Here is a 26,331-nt window from a genome sequence, read left to right as displayed (position 1 = left end):
GGCACATGACCTCCTTTCTACCCTGCACACATCGGACCATTGTAGTTGTTCTTGTCTCTCCATCAAACTCCCTTCCCATCCGTTGCCCCAGCTTGGTCTTTCTTTTCTCACACAAGAGATCCCTCATCCACTCCAGGCTGTGGAATAATACTGACCCCACCACCACCATGGCTTTTCATTTTTTTCCCTACTTTGCTCAGTTTCTTTGTACACGCTTTAGGGCCCTTTGACGCCATGCACTAATTATTAACTATTTTTATATGATATGACATTGTGAGATGGAGTGGAGAGAGGTGTAAGGAATCCTGGCCTGGGAAACTGTAGTCTTCTGACATTCTTGCCTCAGCTTCCTCTTCTCCTGCTTCTCAACTCTCTTTCTACCTTTCCCTTCCACTCCCCTGTGTTATTCAGCCCTCTATTACTGAAGCATACACCTGAGGTAAGACAGCTCATGACGGAAATTAGTTTGGCTCACAGTCTGAAGGACCTAAGGCTAGAACACATTGCACTTGGCGTGGGATGTCTGTATGTCATTTTGAGAGCACAAAGCAGATTAAAGCCATGCACTTTCTGCCTTACACATGGAAGAAAGAAAGTAGAGGAGCCATGAATGTCACGGTTCCACAGTTCCCTCCTGGAGTATGCCCCATGGTGACCAGCCTAAATGTTTCAGACTCCACCTGTCAGAAATGTCTTCACTATGTGAATCTTTGGTAGACTTTTAAATCTGGACTGTGTCATCTCTCATGATGTTTTTTCTCACTGCCCACCGCCACATGTCTAATCTGTTTTCTTCTACTTTACAGAGGATGAGATACCATTGTCTTCAAGAAGTCCAAGAAAACAATGGGTAGGAGAGAGAGAGAGACAGAGACAGAGACAGAGACACAGAGAGAGATACAGAGAGAGACAGAGACAGACAGAGGAGATAGAGACAGAGACACAGAGAGATAGAGAAACTGAGAGAGAAACAGAGACAAACTAAGACAGAGACAGACAGAGAGACAGAGACAGCAAGAGAGAAACAGAGAGAGACAGAGACAGAGACAGAGACAGAAAGTGTAAAGATGATAGAAGAGAGAAAGGATGGGGGAAGGAAAGGGATGGAAACATAAATGTCTCAAAACATTAATTGATAATTCTGGTAGAATAGTACAAGATACTTATTCTTCGATTTTAAGTACTTTAAAAGTCTCCAAAGTAAAAACTTCAGTGGAGAGTAAAATTAAAACACACACACACACACACACACACACACACACACACACACGAAAATAACTATCAGAAAAACCAGGTTCACTATGCGTCAGGAGTCAACTGTTCCACATCAGTCTCTAACATCTTAGTGAGGCATTGTGTTTGTGCCACACTGAACCCAGGCCAACTCTATTCCCTTGAAAATATCACCTCCCCCTTACTTCTGATTGCGGGGAAGTGCAAGCAGGCATGATGAGATGTCTCCTGTACTCCCACTCTAGGAAGCCTTCAAAGGTCCCTGAACTGTGCCGCTGATCCAGCCTTCGCAGGTGGCCATTCTAGTCCATGAGCCAAGGCACTGGGAGAGTAAGGGAACATGAGTTGGTTCTGGCGTGGACCCAGACCAGCCCTGGAATTCCACCTCCAGGACTCCAGAGAATAAGAGGCAAACTCCCACACAGCTTGAGACATTGCTATTTACTGTCTTGAATTTATTTAGGGAGTTTCACTCGATCTTCCTTCTCCTTTGTGGTAATTTATTTTAGAGTTCTCAGTGCTAACATGAATCTTCAGTAACTTACTTGACGAGATATTGGATTCCAGGAGTGTTTTCAGGAAAAGCTTATTGTAGTACAGTGTACATTACCTACCTTTATTTGAATGTTAACTGTTATAAAACTGGCAATTTTTCAAAGCAAAGAGCATTGCCCCTGGCCTTAAAATATAAACAGAAGGGAAGTTTCATGGCTTAAGTTAATCTGTCCCTGAAATAGGGTCAAGTACTAAGAACTGGCCTGCCATCCTGTCATGGTTTGTATAGAAACAGTCCTCCAAAGGCTCACATGCTTGGACACTTGGTCCCAGTTCGAGGCATTACTGCAGAGGTTTGCAACCTTAGGAGGCATAGGTTGCAGAGACTGTGGTCTTGGGACATGCAGTCTGGCTTTATTTCCTGTCCAGGCTCTGGTCCCTGACTGCTGACATGATGTGAGTCAGCTGCCTCACACCTGTTAACACAGCTGTGTGGTCACCCACCTCACACCTGTTAACACAACTGTGTGGTCAACCAGCTCACACCTGTCAACACAGCTGTGTGTTCACCCACCTCACACCTGTCAACGCAGCTGTGTAGTCACTCCTGCCACCATTCCTTCCCTGCTATTACGGGCCGTCTCTCCTAAAACCACATAAGTCACATAAGTCAAAGTAAACCCTTCCTCCTTTGCATTTCTCTGTCAGATATTTCGTTATAGTCATGGAAGGTTGCTCATGTACATCAATCCACACCCTCCTCTCTCCCTCCCAAAAAAATCCTTCTTTTCTATTCTTATAGGCATAAGCACTTTAGCTTTACAGAAAATCACCAAGAATGTCTTAATATTTAATTCAGCTCTTCCTGGGTGTTTATAGGCCATCTTTAATCCTTGTCCTGTTTGAGAATTCTTTAGGGAGAGTGTAGCTATAGTGACTGCTTGTGCTCAGTGGCTGTTGTCAGTCAGAAGGGGGCATCTGGGTGACTTCCTGTAGTCTCTTCTTGTTTCTGCAGCTGCTATACAACACCACGTGCTTGAGTTACAGTGGATCACATGCATGTTGGGTTCCTATGGCTGCTGCAACAAATTCCCGTAACCTCCATGGCTTAAAACGGGAGGAATCCTGTCAGGGTTAATTTTTTAAATATAAAATATTTTTATTAATTCCTTAAGAATTTCATACATCACACTTACAAGATGAATTTTTGCTGCATTCACCCCCATTTCCTTCCTCCAAGTCTTCCCTGATCCCCTGCATATCCCTCCCACATTTTCCTTCATGATCCCCTTAAGTCCAATTGGGGTTGCCTGTCTTCACATCAGTGCTAGTCCATCCACTGGAGCATGGTCAGCCTGTGAGGAATCACACCTAAGAAGGACACTGACTCCACCCCCACAGCAGTCAACTGTCAGTAGCTCCTCAGCCTGGTGCGGAGCCTCCCCATGAATGCTGGGATGGAGACCGACTTGATCCTGTGCAGGTCTTATGTAGGACACCTCAGCTGTTGTGGGTTCTGATAGCTGTACTCCTGGACTCTCCAGGAGACACTTGCATGGTGGTTCTTCCAAATGTACTGCTCTTCAGTCTTTCTGCTACCTGCTCCCTCTTCTGAGATGTTTCCTGAGCCGTGTGTGTGTGTGTGTGTGTGTGTGTGTGTGTGTGTGTGTGCGCGCGTGCCTGTCTGTCTGTCTGTATTTATGTCTGTGAGTCTGTATATGTGTGTGAGAAAGAGAGATACACAGATATCTCATTGATTCTGAACCTTCCACAGATACTTGTTCTCTGTGCTGTGCCTTTAGTTTTGTTTTGTTTGCTTTTGTTTTTGTGGGTTTTTTTTTTTTTGGTTTTTTGTTTGTGATTTTTGTCTCTGCATCAACCACTCACTGCCCATTTTAAAAATGAGCCACTCTTAAAAAAAGACTGAGAACTGCACTAATCTCTTGTTTGGAAGGCAGTTTGATATTGTTTTCTATTTAGCAAAAAATCTAGTAGTTGTGTTTTTACCTCCTCCATTGTCTGGTAGCTATAGGCCTATTTCTCTACCTACATCTTCTCTTCATTTCCTGGGCTCTACGTCCTCCTTCTGTCCCTCATAGGAAAGCTTGTCACTGACTTTAGATAGACAACTGGAGATGAACACATACAGAGGGACTGGATTGCATCCATGGGGATCTGTATCAAAGTAATAGGCCACACACAGGTGGGAGGTTTCTATCTTTATTAATTGGCAGTGAATTTATTCTGTGGATGTATTGTAGATTGAGAATTTAACATATAAGTCTAATTTTTAAACTACAAGTTTCTAGAACTTTGATTTTACCAGGCTACAAGGGACGCAAGCAAAGTTCCCAGCAAGCAGAGAGACAGCCTGTCTCAGTTCTGGAAACAGTGCTAGGCTATAGAATGCCTGGGGCTAGCATGGTGTGGTGCCACACTAGAATGGCCCACGGAACTCGATATGTGTGTCAGGCATGGTAACAACCTGCCAAGGAGACAGCATGTGAAAGCAGCTGGCAAAGAAATAGCCAGAGTGAGCGGCTCCTGCGTGGATCAACGCTGAGTGGGAATGCACAGGAAACACCTGGATACTAGTAGCCGCAAATCCATTTTTTCATTTTTACTGCAACAACCCCCTACTTCTATGAGGGTGTTCCCCCACCCACCTACCAGCTCCTGACCCACCAACTCCTGCCTCATCGCCCTAGCATTCCCCTACACTGGGGCATTGAGCCTTCACAGGACTAAGGGCCTCTCCTCTAAATGGTGCCCCACAGAGCCATCCTCTGCTACATATGCAGCTGGAGCCATGGGTCCCTCCATGTGTACTCTTTGGTTGGTGGTTTAGTTCTTGGGAGCTCTGTGGGGTCTGGTTGGTTGATTTTGTTGTTCTACCTATGAAGTTGCAAACTCCTTCAGCTCCTTCAGTCCTTTCCCTACTACTAACTCCTCCATTTGTGTCTCCAGGCTCAGTCTGATGGTTGGCTCCAAGCACCCACATATGTATTGGTCAGGCTCTGGCAGAGCCTCTCAGGGGACAGGCTTCTGTCAGCAAGCACTTCTTGGCATTAGTAATAGTGTTGGGTTTGGTAGCTGCATATGGGATGAATGCCCAGGTGGGGCAGTCTCTGGATGCCCTTTCCTTAAGTCTCTGCTCCACTCTTTGTCCCTCATTTACTTTAGACAGGAGCAATTCTGGGTTAATATTTTTGAAATGGTTGGCCCACCCCTCAACCAGAGGCTGTGCCTAACTTCTGAATGTGGTCTCTATGGATTCTCTATATTTTGTTGGGTAGTATAAATCACTATGCTATCATGACATTTTGAATACACGTGTTATTCTCTGATAATTCAAAAAGGAGTATGTTTCTGAATCTATAATTTACATATGTAGTATGTGGATTAGGTGGTATAACTCATTGTGTTTTAGATTGAAATTTTCTTTCTTCAGGAAGGAAACTTTGGCAGACTATTAGTAAAGTAGCATATTAAAACATAAAAAATAAGAAAAGCAAAATATTGATCTATATGCTCGCTATGCACACATTTCCGGAATGAACATCATACTGATAATTAAACCAATTAAGACAGGTACATGTTCTTGAAGAGTTCACATCTGAGAAGAACATGGCTAACATAAAACACTATCTCTCAAATTAGCAGTTAGAAGGTATCAAAAGAGAGGTATATCAGCTACTTTCTAATTTTTGCAATAAGTTGCTATGACCAAGGCAACTTATCAAGGAACATATTTAATTGGGCTTACAGTTCCAGAGGGTTAGAGTCTATGATGGGGGAGGGAAGGCACAGCAAATGTGGCTACAACAGCAGCTGAGCGCTCATGTCTTGATCTATAAGCAGGAGAGAGAGAACACATGAGAATGACAGAAATCTTGTCAAACCCCAAAGCCTACTCTCACTGACCTCCACAAAAGCAACACCTCTGTCTTAGTCATTTCATTGCCGTGAAGAGATGGCAGCTCTTATGAGGAAAGCATTTAGTTGGGGCGTACTTAAAGTTTCAGAGGTTTAAGTCCTTATCATAGTGGTGGAGAAGTAGCTGAGATCTGCAGGCAGCAGGTAGAGGAAGAATCTGGCCTTGGAATAGACTTTGAAACCCTAAAGCCAAACCCTAGAGATCACTTCCCCCAACAAGGCCACACCTCCTAAGCCTCCTGGTGACCAAATATTAGAATCTATGAGCCTTTGGGGGCTACTCTCATTCGAATTACCATACCTCCTGTTCCTTTCCAAATGGTTCCACCAAGTATTCAAACCCATAAGCCTATGAGAGCTGTTCTCATATAAGCTACCACAACAGGGTAAGGTAAAATGGAGAGTTGTTTAGGACAAGCAATGAAAGGAAGAAGCTAAGGGAAAGATGCACTTCAGCTATTTTCTGTAGACTGGGCAAATGGATGAACAGAGTGTGCACACGACTGCTAGAGGGGTGGGGTCTCTTCAGCTGCAGGTCAGCATTATGTAGATTAGCTCCTATATGCTTGGAGACGTAAGACCTCAATAATTTTCTGTTTATATCTACACACTACTCTAAAATGTTCAGATGCTTTCGTGGAATCCATCTTAAGTATCTTATTGCTCAAGCAGATGGCAAAATCAATTCTGAGGGTTTTGGAACAGACTAGGTAAGATGCTGACTTCCCTATCTTGCCTACCATGACTTCTTTGATATTCACTTTGCCTAGAAGACAGTCAAGACCTGGGAGAGTCTTACAATGAGTCTTTTAGCCCCTTTCACCTTGCCAAGCTCTCAGAGCCCTCAACATTAACACGAAAGCATATGTTAACCACATGTAGTAGCTCAACAAGGACAGCATACCTCGTGCGGCCTTGTGGCCTCCAGATTTTTGGATAGTATTGCAAAGGAGCATCAGTAAACTTCAGTGGCCACTTGAAAGGGAAAGTCAGCTCTGAGACAACATCCAACATGTGTCATTTGCAGGAATTGCTCTGATACATATCAGAGACCGTATACAGGGTAACTTCGAGGTTAGCAATGCGTCTTTTACCAGTCCTTAGAAGGAATTATTTGCCTTCAAATACACACACCTCCTTAAAAGAGTAAAACAAACTGTGTACAGCTGGAATATGGGTCAGCGATCAGGAGCATTTACGGTCCTTACATACATCCTGAATTCAGTTCTTAGGACCCAGGTGACTCAAAACCACTGAAAATTCAATCTTCAGTGGAATCCATACCCTTTTCTGGCCTTTCCTAGCAACTTTCTTCTTAAGCATACATGCACGCAAATAATTAAAAATGAAATAAAACTTTAAAACTCAAGATGCTTGTTCAAAAAAGTGACATATATTGGAGGGTGTGAAATAAACACTTGCATACTGTAGAACAACTAGTGGGAGTCAGGTTTTTCCTCCTACCATGTAGGTACTGTATATGAACTGGTAGGGAGGCTTGGCAGTTGCTTTTACCTGCTGAGCCATCCTACCAGCTCCATTCACTTTTTATTATCTTGAATAAAGTTTGCTTCTATCCATAGTGAGCAAGTTACCTACTTGCTTGTAAGTGGAAGAGCAGTTGCTGGGACTTTCTTAAGAGTGTCTGTGACATTTAAGGTTTCTGCCATCTGTTGTGCCCTAAAGCATTGTAAGCAGAGGCAGCATAGACAGCTTGTGAGGTGAGGATATCATCAGCCTTAGGTCTCTGGAAATTTAAGTAGTTAAATCTTTAAGTGCTTAAAAACTGTTGATTACCACCATTGATGTGTTTCTAGCAGAATGTGGAGCATGGTGCGAGGTGCACAGCATCTGTAACTCCTGATGCTTCAGAGTCTTCGGCTGTGGCTTCTTGTTCAGTCCTTGCAATAACCTGACAAGATGAGAAGAATTGAGTAACATCCTGAGAAATGAGCAATTTGAGGCAAAATGTTTTTCAAAATATTTATTGATAAAGTTGGACCACAGGTGGCATCCTGGTCTTCTCAATCTCCTTCCCTTTCTAGTACAGGACTAAGAGCTGTGATTTAAACCAGAAAGAATCCAGGCTTCATAGTTAAGATGCTGGAAGACAGCACAAGAAATTCCAGCCCATTGCTAAGGGCAAGAAGACAGACATCAACTGGTGAGCTGGTTGGAATAAGGACATAGGGCATGTGCCCCACAGGTACATGTGCTGTGCAGTTTGAGTGTCCCTGTAGGCTCCACCCCCGACAATAAGACACCCTAATGATCTGCACTCTGTAGGCTTCTAGGCAGCCATGATGAAAAATCTTGGAAAGTGAGAAAAGAAACAAGAGCCTTTGTCCTGTGATCAGGGCTTTCCAATGGAGTGGGTGCAGCCCCTTCTTAAGGGAGGCACTGCCTGAAGCCTATGGAGATTCAGTTAGTGTTGGGAACCATGAAGCTCAGGCAGGCACACTTGCTGAAAGACTCATCCTCTTATGGTGATTTCCCAACTTCTGCTCCCTGCATAAGGTTCTTCAAGCCTTCTCCTTCCATGTACAAGACACAGGAATATGCTTACTTTTCTAATTGCTCCATTGTTTGTTTGGCCCCATCCTTAGTCTAACTATGAGAAGCCAACTACTTAATTTTCCAGTGTTGATAAATACATTTTTGTTCACCAGGATTATTTCATTTAATCTTGAACCAAAACTTAACCATGTTAAAGAAGAAATTGAAACATGACACATTAATGTCTTTCCCCAAATCCTTGGCCTTTTGAGATTCTTCTGTTGAGAATGCTCTGTACCCCATTTTTAACAGGGTTGTTTGGTATTTTTAGAGTCTTGAGTTCTTTATATATTTTGGATATTAGCCCTTTACCAGACGTAAGGTTAGTAAAGATCTTTCCTCAATCTGTAGGTTGCCAATTTGTCCTGTTGACCGTGTTCTTCACCTCACAGAAGCTTTTCAGTTTCATGAAGCCTCAGTTACCAATCATTGATCTTAGAGCCTGAGCCATTGGTGTTCTTTTCAGGAAATTTTCCCCTGGGCCAATGCATCCAAGGCTATTTCCCACTTTCTCTCTATTAGATTCAGTGTATCAGGTTTTACGTTGAGGTCCCTGGTTGACTTGGACTTGAGCTTTGTGCAAGGCAAAACAAACAAACAACAACAAACCCACAAATGAATAGAGCTGATCTTTGAACCCAAGTAGTCCACATCCAGTCCCATCACGTATGCCTCCATTAAAACCACTGTTCAACGTGAGCATTCCTGAATTAACAGAGCAAATTGGACAATTCTTTCTAACCTAAGTTTATTTCAAACCACCATGTGTGGACCAGTGAACACACAGGCGAAAGAAAGCAAATGGATGTGGAAGAAGCTGGCTCAACAGGGATTGGGATTGGGAATGTGACCTTTTTAACCTTAAACACAGCATTTTCAGCTTTTCAGCATCAATTCCTCAGCTTCAAGTGAAGTATTAACACCATGTAGAAATTGTTGTAGAAGGTCTGGAGACTGATACAAGATCCCTGATTGTGCAGAGGACCTGGATTCCCCTGCACCCACATAGAGACTTGCAATCATCTGCAACCCTAGTTCCAGGAGTGCAGAGTCCTGTTCTGACCTCCGTGCACTTCTGCATTTATCCAGTGCTCATAGACCAGACCTCCTTCTGAATGGGAATGGTCTGCAATGTGCTCTACAAACAGAAAAATTCTCACTCACCTATAAAAAGGAAATAATTACCTTCCGCTGAGTTGGAGAAGGCACAGAGAACACAAGAGATAGATGAGACTATGTTCTATAAACATAATTTAAAGGGTACAGGGACACATTGTGAAGGGGTTAAAGAAGAGGGAGAATCAGGGATGGTCCTGTGTTGTGGCTTTGTGACTGGATTTGTGTTGATATAAGGCACCAGGAGGTCAAGAGTCAGCTTCGGTCAAGAACAGCTTAACAGTGTTCTGTGGTACAACAACTGGAAACCCAGGAGAGAAGGAATGACAACCGTTTCCCAAAGGATTTAGGGGGCAGCTGGGAAAGGTGAGACTGTGCTGGGATGAGGAGAGAGTAGTTTGCAAACGATGCCAAAGCAGAAAAGCCTGCAGTAATATTGACAAAGAAGAATGATCACTGGTCAGGATCACCTGGAAGAGTGACCATCCTACTGGTCACATCCTAAAGGCCTCCGGAGGTGCTGTAGTTTGTCTAATGCTCAGATATAAATGATATGCACATTTTTAATCTATGTGGGAAGTAGACTATGTTATAAGCTCCACACTGTTTGCATGCATATCCCATATACTACCTATAAAAAACAAGTACGGGAGAAGAGAATACATAATAATTGTTGAATATAAGATTGAACACTGTAACATACATTCAATTCAGTATGCTGACAGAAACTACATTATTTGAATGAGGTTTTTAAAAACAGGCTGGCCCTATGCTTGCTCTAGGAACAGAGTTTAGAATTAGCAGATCAGGATAGACAAGGAATGTCTGACTAAAACAGGGCAGCAGATTATTACAGAGAGGGAGTGAAGAGTGTTTAACTCACTTCCTTATCTTTACTAGAAAAATTATTTTTTTGGAAAGCTGTCTCCTGCGCAGTATACAGCCATAGACTTAAAGCTAAGTAACCAACCTTCCAATATTTGTTGGAGAAATATTGACCCCCATAGAAAGCATACAGATAAAGCTGAAGAGGAGAAATTAAGGTTTCAAATCCTAGAGACTTTGAATCGCACATGTAAATATTAATAGAAAATATGAAACAACAATGTGGTCTGAATTATGTCAGAATTCCATTCTAAAGAGTTTGGGAATGGCCGTCCCAGCGTGTAAGCACCATGTCAGAAGTCCCTTGCTCTCGCACTCCTACCACTCTGTATTCTTCCAGTATCGGGAACAAAATTTGACCCAGGCATGGTGGAGTATGTCTGTAACCCCAGCTCTCGAGACGCAGAGGCAGGAGGATCAGGAGTTTATGTTCATCTTCATCTGTATAGTAAATCTGAGGTCATCCTGTGCTTTCTCAATGCCCCTCAAAAATAAATTTTAAGTAATTTATTGATCACCAGTAACTCCCCTGGCTCATGCTCCTAGCGTCCTGCATCTTATAGCCTTACCGTGTGTAAAAGGGGAAATCTGAGTGTCAGGAAGAGAATCAAATACTGAGCAGAGTCTGAAAAACAAGAATATTTATTTAGAGAAAAAGATAGAAGTGGATTCCACTTGTAGGCGGCAGGCTAAGCAAAGGGAAGAAGAAATCAAGGAAGAGCCTGGCTTACTCTGCAGGCAGTCATACACTTTGGCCCTCAGCCATCATAGCCTTACCTTACATCCCTGTGACTAATACCCCTGCCCCTGGTAACAGAGTGCCTAGTGTCTGCACGGAAATCCACAGTATGTCTTCCCGACAGTCACAGAGACACCAAGTGGCTCGAGGAGTCTTTAAAAAATAGATTTGTCCATTCCTTTTGAATTTTCAAAGTGCCCTTGATGGGAAGCCTGTGAGACGAAGTACATTTTTAACCTACGTTCGTGTAGAAATGAGAGCATTAAGCCTCCCTGTGTTTGCTGAGTAGGGATAAAGGGACCACGGCTGAAGCAAACAGGTCAAGTACTCCAATAAGCAAACGGTTTTCTCTCCCAAATACTAATCCCTGTTCCTAAAGAGCCACATACAAATTCCCCTGAAACCAATAACTGGTTTTTAAAACCACTTATTTGTCAGGCTTTCTGAGAGGTGAGGGGTGTTCCTTGGAGGGCAAACTGCATAGGCACAAAGCCACTGCTGGCCAGAGATAGCATGTCTTTGCCTGTGAGCTTACAGGGACTCGTTGAAGCCCAAGGCTGCTTTACTGCCACACACAGGAGACTGAGTTTGTTGATAAAGTCCAGCTGTTCCTCAAGTGCTAATTCTACGCACTGCCACAGTCTACTTAATACAGGTACGATGCTGTCATGACGTGGTCTCCCAGGGTCCCGGGGATGAGTTCTACTCCTTGCCTGAATACTCAGACAAGAGAAGCAGGGGTTCAGTATTCAACCAGATATTATTAAAGTAAGCTCACACATACAGCAAAGCATAAGAAGACAGAGGGAAGGAATCTAAACCAATAATCTGAGTTTGTCATACAGAGCCTAAAATTTCATATGTTTAGGGCTGAATTGGCTTTTTGGGTAAATTGGAGGATTATCTGAGACTGAATCCCCTCAGAATTGGCCTATTTGGGCTACGGAGGATATTAAATAATCCAGACAGGGAAAGAGAAGGTAGTAGATTCCTACCACAGGAGGCTACCTCCCATGGGAGATTTGAAAGTCCCCGCCTCCCATCCTAATTCTTCCCTCTGACAGGGAGAATAGCAGAAAGCTGGCCGTGTTAATGTTTAAGAGCAAAGTACATTGATCTTCTAAAGACTTCTTTCCCTATCTGTCTGCCTTCTGGGATCTGTCTGGTTCCTACTCTCTTGGATGCACTGCCTTCAGGGTTTCGGGGACCTTCAGCAGGAAATGTGGTAGACATAATATCAACAATATCTACCATTCTACACTTGTATGGTCTCTCTTCTCAAGGGAAGGTTGTCTGCCATTTCCTTCCTTTGACCTTTTGCTCCACCCCTCACTTCCTTATTGCTATTTGAAGCTGGATTTCAAGAACACAGACAGACATCACTTATGCCTGAGTGCCAACTGAGTACCCAGAAGACCTTTGGCAAGTTGGTGTCATGGAACTGGATTCTTAGCTATGGGTGAGAAGACTCTTTCAACAAGAAAAAGCATGGAGTTGGCTTCTGAGTATCTGTGTCTCCTCTTAGCATGGGATGGAGGTACATGGGATGTGTGGGGCTCAGGTAACAGCAGCAAGCGGCTGAGAAGAAGGAAGGTCAGTTGCCATGTCAGAGGCCTATGGAAAAGATATCCAAGGATTTCCTTTATAGAAAAAAGATCATCTAAGAAGATCTCAGGTACCCACCCCCTCTTCCAGCTTCATTCTCTTTCTGTGATAAAGCAACCCAGGGGGAGAAAATGTCCACTTGGCTCTTTTTTCCAAGCCACAACCCATTGCTAAGGTAAGTCAGGACCTGCTATTTCATGAAATGTTACTTCTGATCAGGAAACTCAATCACATCCAAGGAAGTACAGCAGGAATTAAATCTGGAGGATGCAATTTGTAAGCTCATGCTTTTTTTTTTTTTTTTTTTTTTTTTTTTTTTTGGACAACCTAGAACTATCTGCCTAGGGAATGAAGCCACCTACAGAGGGTTGGCCCTTGTACATCAATTAGTAATCAAGACACAATCTAATCTATAAACTCCGTCAAAGGAGACTCCCTTTTCAGACGACTCTCACCTGTGACAAATTGTCAGCTAAAGCTAAGTAGGACACCTTCCATTCTGTAATGACATTTGCAGAATGTGCCGCGTGCTTGTCTAAGTCCCTTTACTGCAGAGGCTTTCTTTTTACTTGCTGTGGCTTTCCTGAGGGTGTGTTTTTCTCAAACACATGGGCTCTCTCCTCACAGTTGGAGTTGTGCTTCTTTAAGAATGTTGATGCCTGTGCTATTTCTATAACTAAGAGTTCAGAAAGGCAACAAGGAAACTCTTCTGATTACACAGAGAGATCACACTTAGAAGTTTCCTAAGTTATTTTGTAATAATACGTTTCTTTGATTAATCAGACTAGCTAGCTATTTCTTTTACATACACAGATATTTGGCATTTTCTTCATTCTTCAGTTTTGACTCACGTGCTTTGTGCAAAAAAGATTCTTCCACAACAGCTGCCTGTGGCTCTCCTCTCAAACTAAGGTTTCCTAGGTCCCTACTTAAACTCAGAAGTCCCTGTTCATGCATGGCCTCAATGAACAGAAGAATCCTAAATACCATGAAGTGGATATAGGGTGTGTTCTAGCTTCTAACATTTTCTCTGCCTCAGTTTCAGATTGAAGTAGGAGGAAACTTGTGGAATAAACTCTCAGCTGTCATTTGTGGAATTCCCTATCTGTCACTTCAACATCCAAGAATATTCCATTTTGTAGTTTTGCCACCTAAAATTCCCCATAAGACTAACATCTATTAAGATAGCTAAGAAATAATTCTGTTTGTTCAAAGATGGATCTAATCACTTGAGGATTCTAGGCTACTTATCACAGACTTCTCCCAACAGGGGCACAGGTGGGTGCTCAGGTGATCTCAGTCAACATGTTCCCTCACTTGCATTTCCTGTTCTGAGCAAATGTTAAGTGAAGAGGATGTGCTTTCTCACATTACCCTCAATAAGCGGGTTGAAGCACGATACAGATCTCATAATCTATATCTTCAATCCCAGTGGCATTGGGACAAATCCAGAGGCTTTGGGGTAAGCTTTCAAATATACTTCTACTGACAGCCGGAAGTTTGTTTTAGGAGGAGAAGAGGCTCTGCAATCCTTTGCATTTATTGGAGTGTTTCGTTTCCATGGTTTCCAGGAGTTGAGTGAAATTAGGCTTTTGGTGTTTAGAAGTTCATGATTCTGGGCTTTAGGAAAGCTGCTTCTCTCTCACCTAAGATTGTGCTCAGACCTGTGCATTGTCATTGCCAACCTGCTGTGGGCTCACAGACTGCAAAAAATCCTCTTCTGCAAACCTTTGGGCAACAAGTCAGTCTGCCTGAAGCAAACTGAGTCAGTTCTACCCTTACACCATATTGTAGAGTGATGCCCTACAAAAGGGTAGAATTCTAAGTGTTTAAAGGACTAATATGAAGACTGAAACTCTGGTTCTCTAGAGCTTGAGAAATGGGGACCCTGGTAAAATAATATGTAAAGGGATCATTACTTAGATTTCAGAAGCTTAACAAAGAATTGTTTGGACACAATAGGAATCCTGGAGTGTGGGGGTAGAAATCTTGGGGTACTTTTTGGACATAGTAAGAGCCTTTAGCTAGATACTAGTGAGCTATAAGGAACAAATAAGGAGGGAGTCAAGAATGGGAATGGAGTCGCCTCTGCTCAGTTCTGAAGCAGAGCTCAAGGTTTCTCATATAACAGTAGCCAGGTTCCTGTGAGTAGCCTTTATTGAGTATGTTTCTATCACTGCAATGAAACACTATGAACTGGAATGAAGAAAGAGTTTATTTGGTTTCAGGGGGAGAGTCTGTACTGACTAGGGAGACATGACAATGGTCAGCTCCAGCAGGAAGCTGAGAGATCATATCCTCAGATAGTGAACTGGAGGGGTTGAGGCTATGAACTCTAAAAACCCCAATTCCTATAACCTTCCCCCAATAGGGCCCACCCTCCCCATATCCTTTCCAAACAACCATCCACTGAGAAAAAAGTTGTCATTCAAACTATCACACAGCCCAAATCAAGGGGGACTCCTAAGAATCTAGTTACCATATAACATCTATGAAAGTATCTGTCATGAAGGTCCCCAAGTCTAAATATGTTTCTATGTTACACTGGAGATCAAAGCCAGGGCTTCTATTATAAAGATAATGGCTAATATCAGTAGTTACTGCCTAAATAACCAAAGAACTAAAAAGAACTCTCTCTCTCTCTCTCTCTCTCTCTCTCTCTCTCTCTCTCTCTCTCAGTGTGTGTGTGTGTGTGTGTGTGTGTGTGTGTGTGTGTGTAACAAAGAAGCAGAGACAGAGACAAAGGGAATCCAAGCCACCGATTGGAGGCACAAAGAGATCAAAGTAAAACCATTAAAGAACATATGTGTAGCAACCAAGGACTGATCAGATGACACCAGAATAATTTTTACAAAAGAAACAAAAGTACAAAGCATATAGTTGTGTGAATGGCATTGATATCAAAGGCTTAGTCAATGCACTGCCCTACATTTGAGTTACTGGAAGAAGTTCAGGATATTTGGGTCCTGTGTGAGATGACATTCAGCTTGACAGGACCAATGCTCAGTAGGGAACGGTGTAACTGACTGCTGAAGGTCACTGAGGTGGGACTTCTCAGAGAGAAGCCTGTACTTGGAAGGGACACAGCCCTCTCAAAGCACTGCAGGAGAGGTGTGGCAGGTGGCAGACCCAGGACTTCTCGGCTTAGGGTGTGAAGGATGGCCTGTCAGGAAGATGTGTTTGTAAACTAATGACTTTCACAGTGTGATAAGATTGAACGAAGTCTGACTGCTTCCACTGACCTAATCCTTGGAATGTTTCCAGGCACGCTGGTTGCCAGTTCTTTAATCATGAGTTAATCAACTTCAGGGATACCTCAGAAAGCCAGCCTGCAGCATGTCTGGGAAGCTCGGCACTGTTGTTGAGTTTACACAGCGAGGCAGTCATCTCTCCAAATAAGGACACTGAGAGGCTGCCCATGGTGTCCTTAAACCATTGTTTGTGAGAGCAATTGACACAGACAATCACATAGCTTTGTAACTCAGAAAAAAAAACCTAACTTAATATTTCTACATTTTAATGACCTTTTTCTAAAGTTCTTCATGGTAGTAGAGTGAGAGTAGCAGTCACCTTCCTCCTTCTACAGCTAACCATGAACATCAGTCCGGATCAAGGAGGAAATCAGGATTGGGAAATGGCCTAATAATCAGGACAGTCTGATTAATAGTGACAATTAGCATTGGGCTACATCACAGAACCAGCTGATTATGGATCATTTGAGCACTCTAGGTAACTTTTCAATACAGGCAATTAAAATGAAAAGACTCCTGATCCTCACATAATGGCTTCATTAGATTAATTTTGTTCTAAGGTTGGAGAAATTTTTCCTTGATGGAAAAGAAACCAGTGAAGTTTAGCTTCTATTCAGTCTTAGAAAAGAGAAAATCCTTAAACCACCCTCTCTCTCTTCTCTCTTCTCTCTCTCTCTTTCTCTCTCTCTCCCTCTCTCTCTTTTCTCTCTCTCTCTCTCGCTCTCTCTCTCTCACAGACACACACACACATACACACACACACACACACACACACACACACACACACACACACATTTGACACTGTTACTAACAAGAAAACCACAAAGGCCAGAGCATGAATTCTGCTCTCTCAATTTAGTGGAATGAAGTAGATCTCACCCTGGGTTGTATCCTGTACTCTGTAAAGTGTATGCCTTGTTGAAGTTAAATGAGGTTAAAAGAGCTTTGGGGGAGTCATCTGTGAGGAACAAGTATTTCAAAGACCCAAGTATTCTGTTATGCAAACAATGGACTCAAGTTGTGATTAAAGACAAAGCCAGTGCCAGGAGCAGATATTGCAGTATCCACGCAGCTACAGGAACAAAGGTTGTTTTGGGTGAAGTGAAGACACTTTCAGTAAGATAGCAATAGCTTTGAAAAATCACAGTGGGGATGGAAGGCAAGATTCTCTAGAGCTGAGAGGAGATTGAGAATTACCCTGAGGTAAAACTAGTTCTACGTTAAGTGGCACCAAGCACACCCTTCAGCTACCTCTCCTGAGGCTTTATCATAGACACAGTGCCTCTCGGGAGATCTACAGGAGCAGAGGGAGACCCAGAAGTTCCAGAATGTTTTCATTCTGCAGCTTCTGATGATGTTGATAGTTTTGAGGCCTTACCACCAGGTTAGCTAGCTCTCAAAGTCTACTGTTGGTATAACTGCTTTCCCCTTACCTGCATAGTCCTTGCAGAACCTTGACATCAGCACAGCCCTAAGGAGGAAGAGGGTTGATGCTTGCCTGCCGAGTCATACTGGTACAAAGACATACTAGATTGCTTCCCACTGACTCTTCACTTCATTTTTGAAGTTGGGTATTTGGGGGTCTCCTCCGGTGTGGTTGACTCTGAAGACTGAAATTTAAGTGAGGATTCCACCTCTTGGCTGAAGGAATTCGAGGTGTCTGATTTAGTGTCTCTGTGTCTGTTTCTTACCTGCAATGAAGATTTCTAATACAGACTCCAGTGTAACTCTGGAGAAGAGACAGGTGCTCGCCCACAGGAGTGCTTGCCCACCTCACACTCTATTGTCCTCTTCTCTAACATATCTGATTCCTTCAGTGTTCACACTGCTGAAAGCTTACCGTTTATTGTGGCTTTCACATGACTTTCATTACCGACAGTGATGGCAACTCTGAGGCCCTAGCTGGCTTCAGGACTAAGCACCCATTCTTCTCTGGGCATGTTCAAGCTTTGAGGCTGGTGTTACTGGCCATTCGAAAGGTCTTTCTGATCTTCATAATTCAATACTACCTTTATGCAAATCTCTCATTCCTTTCTAGTATGTGTTCTTTGGCGTAAGTAGTAAATCTCCTTTTATAACTACACACACATATATCCCTCTTGCTTTCGCAAAGATCTTCAAAGGATTTGATTTCCCCTTCTGTCAGTTTCTTCCTGCTTCTTCTCCCTACAGTTTGGACCCAACCTCAACCTGCCTACTTCACAGCTGGACATATCCCAGCACATGACAGAGTCTTGGTACACATTCGTAGGTACAATAGCTGACTGACCTTCAAAGCATCCTTCGACGCTAATCCGGTACTTAACCCATGCTATTTTCTAGCAGATTATAAATCCCATAAAAATGAAATCCATAACATATACACTTTGCATCTTCTGGAACAGCATGCTAACAGAAGGCAAGTAAATATTGTGCATTGGAAAAAAGCATACAGGTGCAACTCATAAAATACGAACTCATTGACCACATACTGCTTTTCAGGGACTGTTCTCATATCTGAGATGGTCTAATATCTAATATCTAACATCTAACAAAGGAAATGAACATGAGCTTCACATTCAACAGCTCTCTGGCCTATGTTAATACACCAGAATTCTGAGCTTTCTACCCCTTCTGTAGGAACTAAAGTAGATCATCCCTCATGTCAGTATACCTCATCATTCTCTGAATATTCAACATTCATTTGTAGATTGATGAGTTGTATTTAGGAAGCTCTGAATTATTCCAGAATACGGCCTTCGCTCTATCACACTGTGGTTATCACTGTAGTAGTAGGATCTATCTTCAGTGTCACTTAATCTGCAAATCAGCACAGTGAAAATGCTAGAGGGTCATCAGAGGAATAAATTCAATCCTCAGATTCCCTCCCTCCCCTACCACACACTTCACTCAGCACAATGGAGACCAAATCCTTTTCTGGGCATCTGAAATCTGAGCCTGGTATTATTGGCCAGATGCTACATTTCTTTCATAAAAGACTCTTTTTTAATCCTTCTACCATAAGTCTGGCTAGCTGATGTAATTATTCTTGGTAACATATATGTACATGAAAAGAAGTTTGAACAAATGGATTGTTAAGTGAGGATCTAATGCTCTAGATCTCTGGGTTTGGTTCTGCAACACTTCCTTGAAGCTTCTATTGGAGAGGTATGAAAAGGTTCCCTGGTCTTTCCAGGTAGCTACCTGGAGTAGCTCCATTTCCTTCTTAGAAGGGGGAACAAATATACTCACAGGAGGAAATATAGAGGAAAAGTGTGGAGCAGAGACTGAAGGAAAGGCCATCCAGAGACTGCCCACCTGGGGATCCACCCCATATACAGACACCAAACCCAGACAATATTGCCGATGCCAAGAAGTGCTTGCTGACAGGAGCCTGATATAGCTGTCTCCTGAGAGGCTCTGCCAGAGCCTGACAAATGCAGAGGCAGATGCTAGCAGCCAACTATTGAACTGAGAACTGGGTCCCAATGGAGAAGTTAGAGAAAGGACTGAAGGAACTGAAGAGGTTTCAACTCCATAAGAAGAACAACAATATCAACCAGCCAGACCCCCTAGAGCTCCCAGGGACGAAACAACCATCCCAAGAATACACATGAATCAACCTATGGCTCCAGCCCCATTATGTAGCAGAGGATGGCCTTGTTGGGCATCACTGGGAGGAGAGGCCCTTGGTCCTGTCAAGGCTCCCCAAGTTAGCACAGGGAGGAGGGAGTGAGTGAGTGGGTAGGTGGGGGAGCACTCTCATAGAAGCAGGGGGAGATAGTCAGTTTCTGGAGAGGAAACAGGGAAAGGGGATAACATTTCAAATGTAAATAAAAAATATTCAATAAAAGAAAAAATCTAAAAAAAAGAAAAGGGAAAGAAAAGAAAAAGGATCCAGGAAAGTTGATGCTGTTAAAGACATGGCTTCAGTTTTTTGTCTCGCTTACTAATCGGGATGAACAATAAAATAATTGTCAGGGGCTACCCAGGATTTTACTGTGTCTGATGGAACTTTGCAAAACATATATTTAAGTGTTCTGGGTAAATTTTGCTACCCACACTCCCCTGACAGGATGTGGGCTGTGCAGCTCTTCGAATGAGCCTTGTGTCTATGTGTGACTTCCCTATTGGTCTGAGATTCTTCAGTTATAATAGCACTGTCCTCATCACGCCTACCAATTTGTAATTTGGTGCTAAAAACGGCATCTCAGCCCTTCCTGTTTTGACACTCTCAAATATTCTATACACTACCATCTCACTTTGAACACACATTAAATGTTAACATTTACAAAGTGTATTAAGTCTATCTTCCTAGTTCATTCACAATGCAAAAGGCTTTCCAAAGTAATGTTCTTGCGAAGCCATGTGAGCATTAGGAAGCATCACATAAATTAATGAAGATAATTCTGCTCATACTGAGTAACAAAACTAAGAAGGCTACCTCTTGACTTGGAAATGCCTCCTCCATGAGCCAAGCACAGACTCAAAATTAGGTATGTATACCAAAATCTACATGGTTTAGTCCTTGTTCAGATCTTGGTTACTCAACCATTTTGGTGAGACTTCATGCATGAAGCCTTACTGGCATTTCTAGGAAATACATCCTCATAGTCACCTTCATGTTCCTCTGGCTTTTATAATCTTTCTGTCTCCCCTTCTGCTATGACCCCTAAGCTTTAGGTTCAGAATATGTTGTAGATGTGTCTGTTGGGTTGAGCACCACATAATCTCTAATTAAAGTTAAAAGACAAGTACAGTCTTCAACAACAGTGTGGATCACTGTGTGCTTCTATGTAAGTTATTCTATGTGCTCTGTGTGAGGAAGGAATGACCTCCACTAGACTGCCCTAACTTTGATCTACGTCACAAAATGGAACTTTCCCAGTACTATGGGGACAAGATTATCAAAATACCAAATATGCATACTTACATAGTGCCATTTGGTGCTGGTGTCTATACTTATTTCCAGACTTCTGATTTGTACCTAGACATGATGACATCAACCAAGCTGACTGTCCTCACATGGTTCCCCTTTTGCCTAGTGCTAAGAACATTTCTGACATTCCCTGACATTCTTCCTGGTCATTTAGAGTTCTGCGATAGAAGGGTAGTTTTCATCCAACAGGCCTCAGATGTATTCCATGTATTAAAATGTTGTTTCTGGTCCAGGATATCTTCCATAAAAACCCTACACACACACACACACACACACACACACACACACACACACACACACACAAGTATTTAGTGAGATGGCAGCTGAGGATATGCTCAAACACAAGTCACAAAACACAGGTGAAGGTCAGAGGATAGCAGGCAGGGCTTACTTGTATCCTTCCCTCACGTGGATCTCAGGGATCTAACTCAGGTGACTGTTCTTCAGGGCACATCCACCTGTGTGCCTCTTCTTGAAAGATCCATGCCTGAGATGCAGCCAGTTCAACCGATGCCTTGCCTACCCACAGCTGCACTTTCGAACAGACCTCTGTGAGCTGGGAAACTGTATATCAACTAATAAGGCTTATAGACCAGTTAGTACATTTCACCAATGTGGTAACAAATGACGACCTGAGAGGTGACCTGGTTACAACTCAATAAAGCTTACATGGTCTACTTCTTTCCTAGCCACAATATTCTGCTCTATGAGGATGGCCATGCTGTGGTGGCAGATTTTGGAGGTAAGAGTTCCAAAAGTGTACCCACACCTGCATCCTTTCCTTGTTCCTGGTGTTGTGCAATAATCTGGAAACAGATTTCACACCTTTGCTGTTCCTGTAATTTGAATTTCAGGTTGACTTTACACTTTGAAAGCCAGCCATTTGCATTTTTTTCTTCTTTGCTCTCAAAGCTGAAAAGGGGGGAGTGGGAATTTGAACAATGCACAGACTCCCTGGGTTTTCAATGTTGCTGTGATCTTGGACCAAAGGCTCAGGACAAGTCCTTTGATGTGGACTTGCTTTCTCTCCCCCTTTAGAATCAAGATTTCTGCAGTCCCTGGATGAAGACAACATGACGAAGCAGCCAGGGGTTCGTGACTCTCTCATTCTTGCTGAAAAATTAAAATATGGAAACAGCGTGGGAAGAAGGGAAGAGGGAGAAGCCTTAGCCAGGAAATGTCTTCTCTAGGTGGAAGGATACATTTCAGGGTTTTATTTTCAGAAAACCCAAAAATAGCTATTTGAGGGGTCCCCTACTTAGAAAATGTTCTAGATAAGATCTCGGCAAACCTGTTCCACATGTGTGCTGTGAGCACCGGATCAGCACAGGGCATTGGCAGCTGCAGGTTGGGAGCATATGGAGAGGGAGGGCTAACACAGAAGGCTAACACATTCTAACACCAACTGCTCAACAGCAGCTGCTCACTGTTCGTGGCTCTCCCCATCTCCCCATTAGTATTATGAGGTAATAACCGTTGGTGAGCATCAATGCTTAGGCAAAACATAAATTATAACACGATGCAATAATCATTGTTTCCAGATGGCCTGTAACTCACTTCATGCCTGACTCCCACACTCCTCCCTTCAGTCCCTCAAACAAGCAACCCTGCATCTTCCTGGACTCCAGAGGCATCCCCTGGGGTGAGCTCCTCCCCTTCCCTGGCCTCAGTATTACTCACCTCCATCAGTGGCTTTGCTTCTTTACATTTCTGGTTCTCAGTCACACTGCCTAGGATCCTAATGCTTCTTGATGGGCCCTGTCTCTAGGCCCCTCTTCTGGATTGGTCCTCATTCCTTGTCACCTCTACTATTATTGTTGGGTGGACAATTCTCCTATGGACTCTCAGCAATGCCAGCAAAATACAATTCAAATCTCTTTCCCATTCTGTTATTGTTCTGAGGCTGCTCTGTAACTTTCTCTTTCCACCACAAGATGCTTCAAGTCTCCTACATCAACATAGGAGCCACCCATCCTTTCCCCATACCTGGTGGCCATTTGTACATCTCAGGTACTTTTGTTCCTGCATGATGAACCCTATGTATGACCCTCACCCTACCCATCCTGGATGAAAAGGCCTTACCTTGTAAGTCTCAGAGAGACTAGCGCCCAGCAGGCAATCTCCCCTGGTCACCTTGGGCTTTTACCTCAAACTTTTGTGTTCATGTACTTTGATTCATCAGACAAGAAGAAAACCATCAATGTAATCCATTATATAAACAAACTGAAAGAACAAAACCACATGATCATTTCATTAGATGCTGAGAAAGCATTATACAAAATTCAACACCCCTTCATGATAAAAGTTCTGGAAAGAATAGGAATTCAAGGCCCATACCTAAACATAGTAAAAGCCATATACAGCAAACCAGTCACTGACATTAAACTAAATGGAGAGAAACTTGAAGCATTCCCACTAAAATCAGGGACTAGACAAGGCTCCCCACTCTCTCCCTACTTATTCAATATAGTTCTTGAAGTTCTAGCCAGAGCAATCAGACAACAAAAGGAGATCAAGGGGATACAGATCAGAAAAGAAGAAGTCAAAATATCACTATTTGCAGATGACATGATAGTATATTTAAGTGATCTCAAAAGTTCCACCAGAGAACTACTAAAGTTGATAAACAACTTCAGCAAAGTGGCTGGGTATAAAATTAACTCAAATAAATAAGTAGCCTCCCTCTACACAAAAGAGAAACAAGCCGAGAAAGAAATTAGGGAAACGACACCCTTCATAATAGTCCCAAATAAGATAAAATACCTCAGTGTGACTTTAACCAAGCAAGTAAAAGATCTGTATGATAAGAACTTCAAGCCTCTGAAGAAAGAAATTGAAGACCTCAGAAGATGGAAAGACCTCCCATGCTCATGGATTGGCAGGATTAATATAGTAAAAATTGCCATTTTACCAAAAGCGATCTACAGATTCAATGCAATCCCCATCAAAATACCAATCCAATTCTTCAGAGAGTTAGACAGAACAATTTGCAAATTCATCTGGAATAACAAAAAACCCAGGATAGCTAAAACTATCCTCAACAATAAAAGGACTTCTGGGGGAATCATTATCTCTGAACTCAAGCAGTATTGCAGAGCAATCGTGATAAAAACTGCATTGTATTGGTACAGAAACAGACAGATAGACCAGTGGAATAGAATTGAAGACCAAGAAATGAACCCACACACCTATGGTTGATTTTTGACAAAGGAGCCAAAATCATCCAATGGAAAAAAGATAGCATTTTCAGCAAATGGTGCTGGTTCAACTGGAGGCCAACATGTAGAAGAATGCAGATCGATCCATGCTTATCACCCTGTACAAAACTTAAGTCCAAGTAGATCAAGGACCTCCACATCAAACCAGATACACTCAAACTAATAGAAGAAAAAGTGAGGAAGCATCTCAAACACATAGGCACTGGAGAAAATTTCCTGAACAAAACACCAAGGGCTTATGCTCTACGATCAAGAATCGACAAATGGGGGGCTGGGGATTTAGCTCAGTGGTAGAGCGCTTACCTAGGAAGCGCAAGGCCCTGGGTTCGGTCCCCAGCTCCGAAAAAAAGAACCAAAAAAAAAAAAAAAGAATCGACAAATGGGATCTCATAAAACTGCAAAGCTTCTGGAAGGCAAAGGACACTGTTGTTAGGACAAAACGGCAACCAACAGATTGGGAAAAGATCTTTACCAATCCTACAACTGGGGGCTTATATCCAAAATATACAAAGAACTCAAGAAGTTAGGCCACAGGGAGACAAATAACCTTATTAAAAAATGGGGTTCAGAGCTAAACAAAGAATTCACAGCTGAGGAATCCTGAATGGCTGAGAAACACCTAAAGAAATGTTCAACATCTTTAGTCATAAGGGAAATGCAAATCAAAACAACCCTGAGATTTCACCTCACACCAGTGAGAATGGCTAAGATCAAAAACTCAGGTGACAGCAAATGCTGGCGTGGATGAAGAGAAAGAGGAACACTCCTCCATTGTTGGTGGGATTGCAGACTGGTACTACCATTCTGGAAATCAGTCTGGAGGGTCCTCAGAAAATTGGACATTGAACTACCTGAGGACCCAGCTATACCTCTCTTGGGCATATAACCAAAAGATACCCCAATATATAACAAAGGCACGTGCTCCACTATGTTCATAGCAGCCTTATTTATAATAGCCAGAAGCTGGAAAGAACCCAGATGCCCTTCAACAGAGGAATGGATACAGAAAATGTAGTACATCTACACAATGGAATATTACTCAGCTATCAAAAACAATGACTTTATGAAATTCATAGGCAAATTGATGGAACTGGAAAATATCATCCTCAGTGAGGTAACCCAATCACAGAAAAACACACCTGGTATGCTCTTATTGATAAGTGACTATTAGCCCAAATGCTTGACTTCCCCTAGATGCACAAAACACATGAAACTCAAGAAGGATGACCAAAATGCAAATGCTTCACTCCTTCTTTAAAGGGGGAACAAGAATACCCTTGGGAGGGTATAGGGAGGCAAAGTTTAGAACAGAGGCAGAAGGAACACCCATTCAGAGTCTGCCCCACATGTGGCCCAAACATATACAGCCACCCAATTAGATAAGATGGATGAAGCAAAGAAGTGCAGGCCATCAGGAACCGGATGTAGATCGCTCCTGAGAGACACAGCCAGAATACAGCAAATACATAGTTGAATGCCAGCAGCAAACCACTGAACTGAGAACGGAACCCCCGTTGAAGGAATCAGAGAAAGGACTGGAAGAGCAGTGCTTGAGAAGGTGCTTGAGACCCCATATGAACAACAATGCCAACCAACCAGAGCTTCTAGGGACTAAGCCACTACCCAAAGTCTATACATGGACTGACCCTGGACTCTGACCTCATAGGTAGCAATGAATATCCTAGTAAGAGCACCAGTGGAAGGGGAAGCCCTTGGTCCTGCCAAGACTGAACCCCCCAGTGAATTTGACTTTTGGGGGTAGGGCGGTAATGGGGGGAGGCTGGGGAGGGGAACACCCATATAGAAGGGGAGAGGGAGGGGTTAGGGGGATGTTGGCTCAGAAACCTGGAAGGGGAATAACATTTGAAATGTAAATAAGCAATACTCAAGTTAATAAAGATGAAAAAAGAAAGAATTTACTGATTGCGAACCATGTGTTAGAAGTTGCTCTGAGGGACAGAAATACAAAAATAAAGTGCATAGGAGAGTTGTACCCTCAACGATAGACAGAATGAAAAAAATATAAAAAAAAATTCTTATTTGCAAGGAGTTCCTTTTTGTCCACCAACAATGGACAGAATCAAATAAAAATAAAAACTTCTCATTTGCAAGAAGCTCCTTTGCCAGTGGGGCCTGCACAGGTATGAACAGACAGATTTAAAGCATCAAGAAAGCTCATCAGGGAGCACACCTATTCATCATGTGACAGAGGAACTGGAAGGAAGGGTGTGTAGGCCGTGGGAACAAGGGCAATGAATGGATGGGAAACCAAGAAAACTTTAGAGTTTCATATCATTGCCATGTGTTATGATGGGAGAGACAGTGAGAGAGGGAAGGAAGGAAGTAATCTCAACATGAACCACACCGTGAGTGTGGTGA

General features: G+C 42.8%; 1 protein-coding gene across 2 annotated transcripts in view; it reads left to right on the top strand.

Moving 5' to 3' along the window:
* The window catches only part of Tnni3k (TNNI3 interacting kinase), a 267,950-nt gene that overhangs the window by 150,164 nt on the left and 91,455 nt on the right, over nt 1-26,331 (top strand). For both annotated transcript variants that reach the window (NM_181769.1, XM_039102111.2), the window contains 2 exon segments: nt 21,424-21,476; nt 21,773-21,825. In NM_181769.1, coding sequence (NP_861434.1) covers nt 21,424-21,476; nt 21,773-21,825 — 106 coding nt within the window.

This window comes from Rattus norvegicus, chromosome 2, assembly GCF_036323735.1.
Source record: "Rattus norvegicus strain BN/NHsdMcwi chromosome 2, GRCr8, whole genome shotgun sequence".
Classification (NCBI taxonomy): Eukaryota; Metazoa; Chordata; class Mammalia; order Rodentia; family Muridae; genus Rattus; species Rattus norvegicus.
This window is presented reverse-complemented; position numbering and strand designations above follow the sequence as displayed.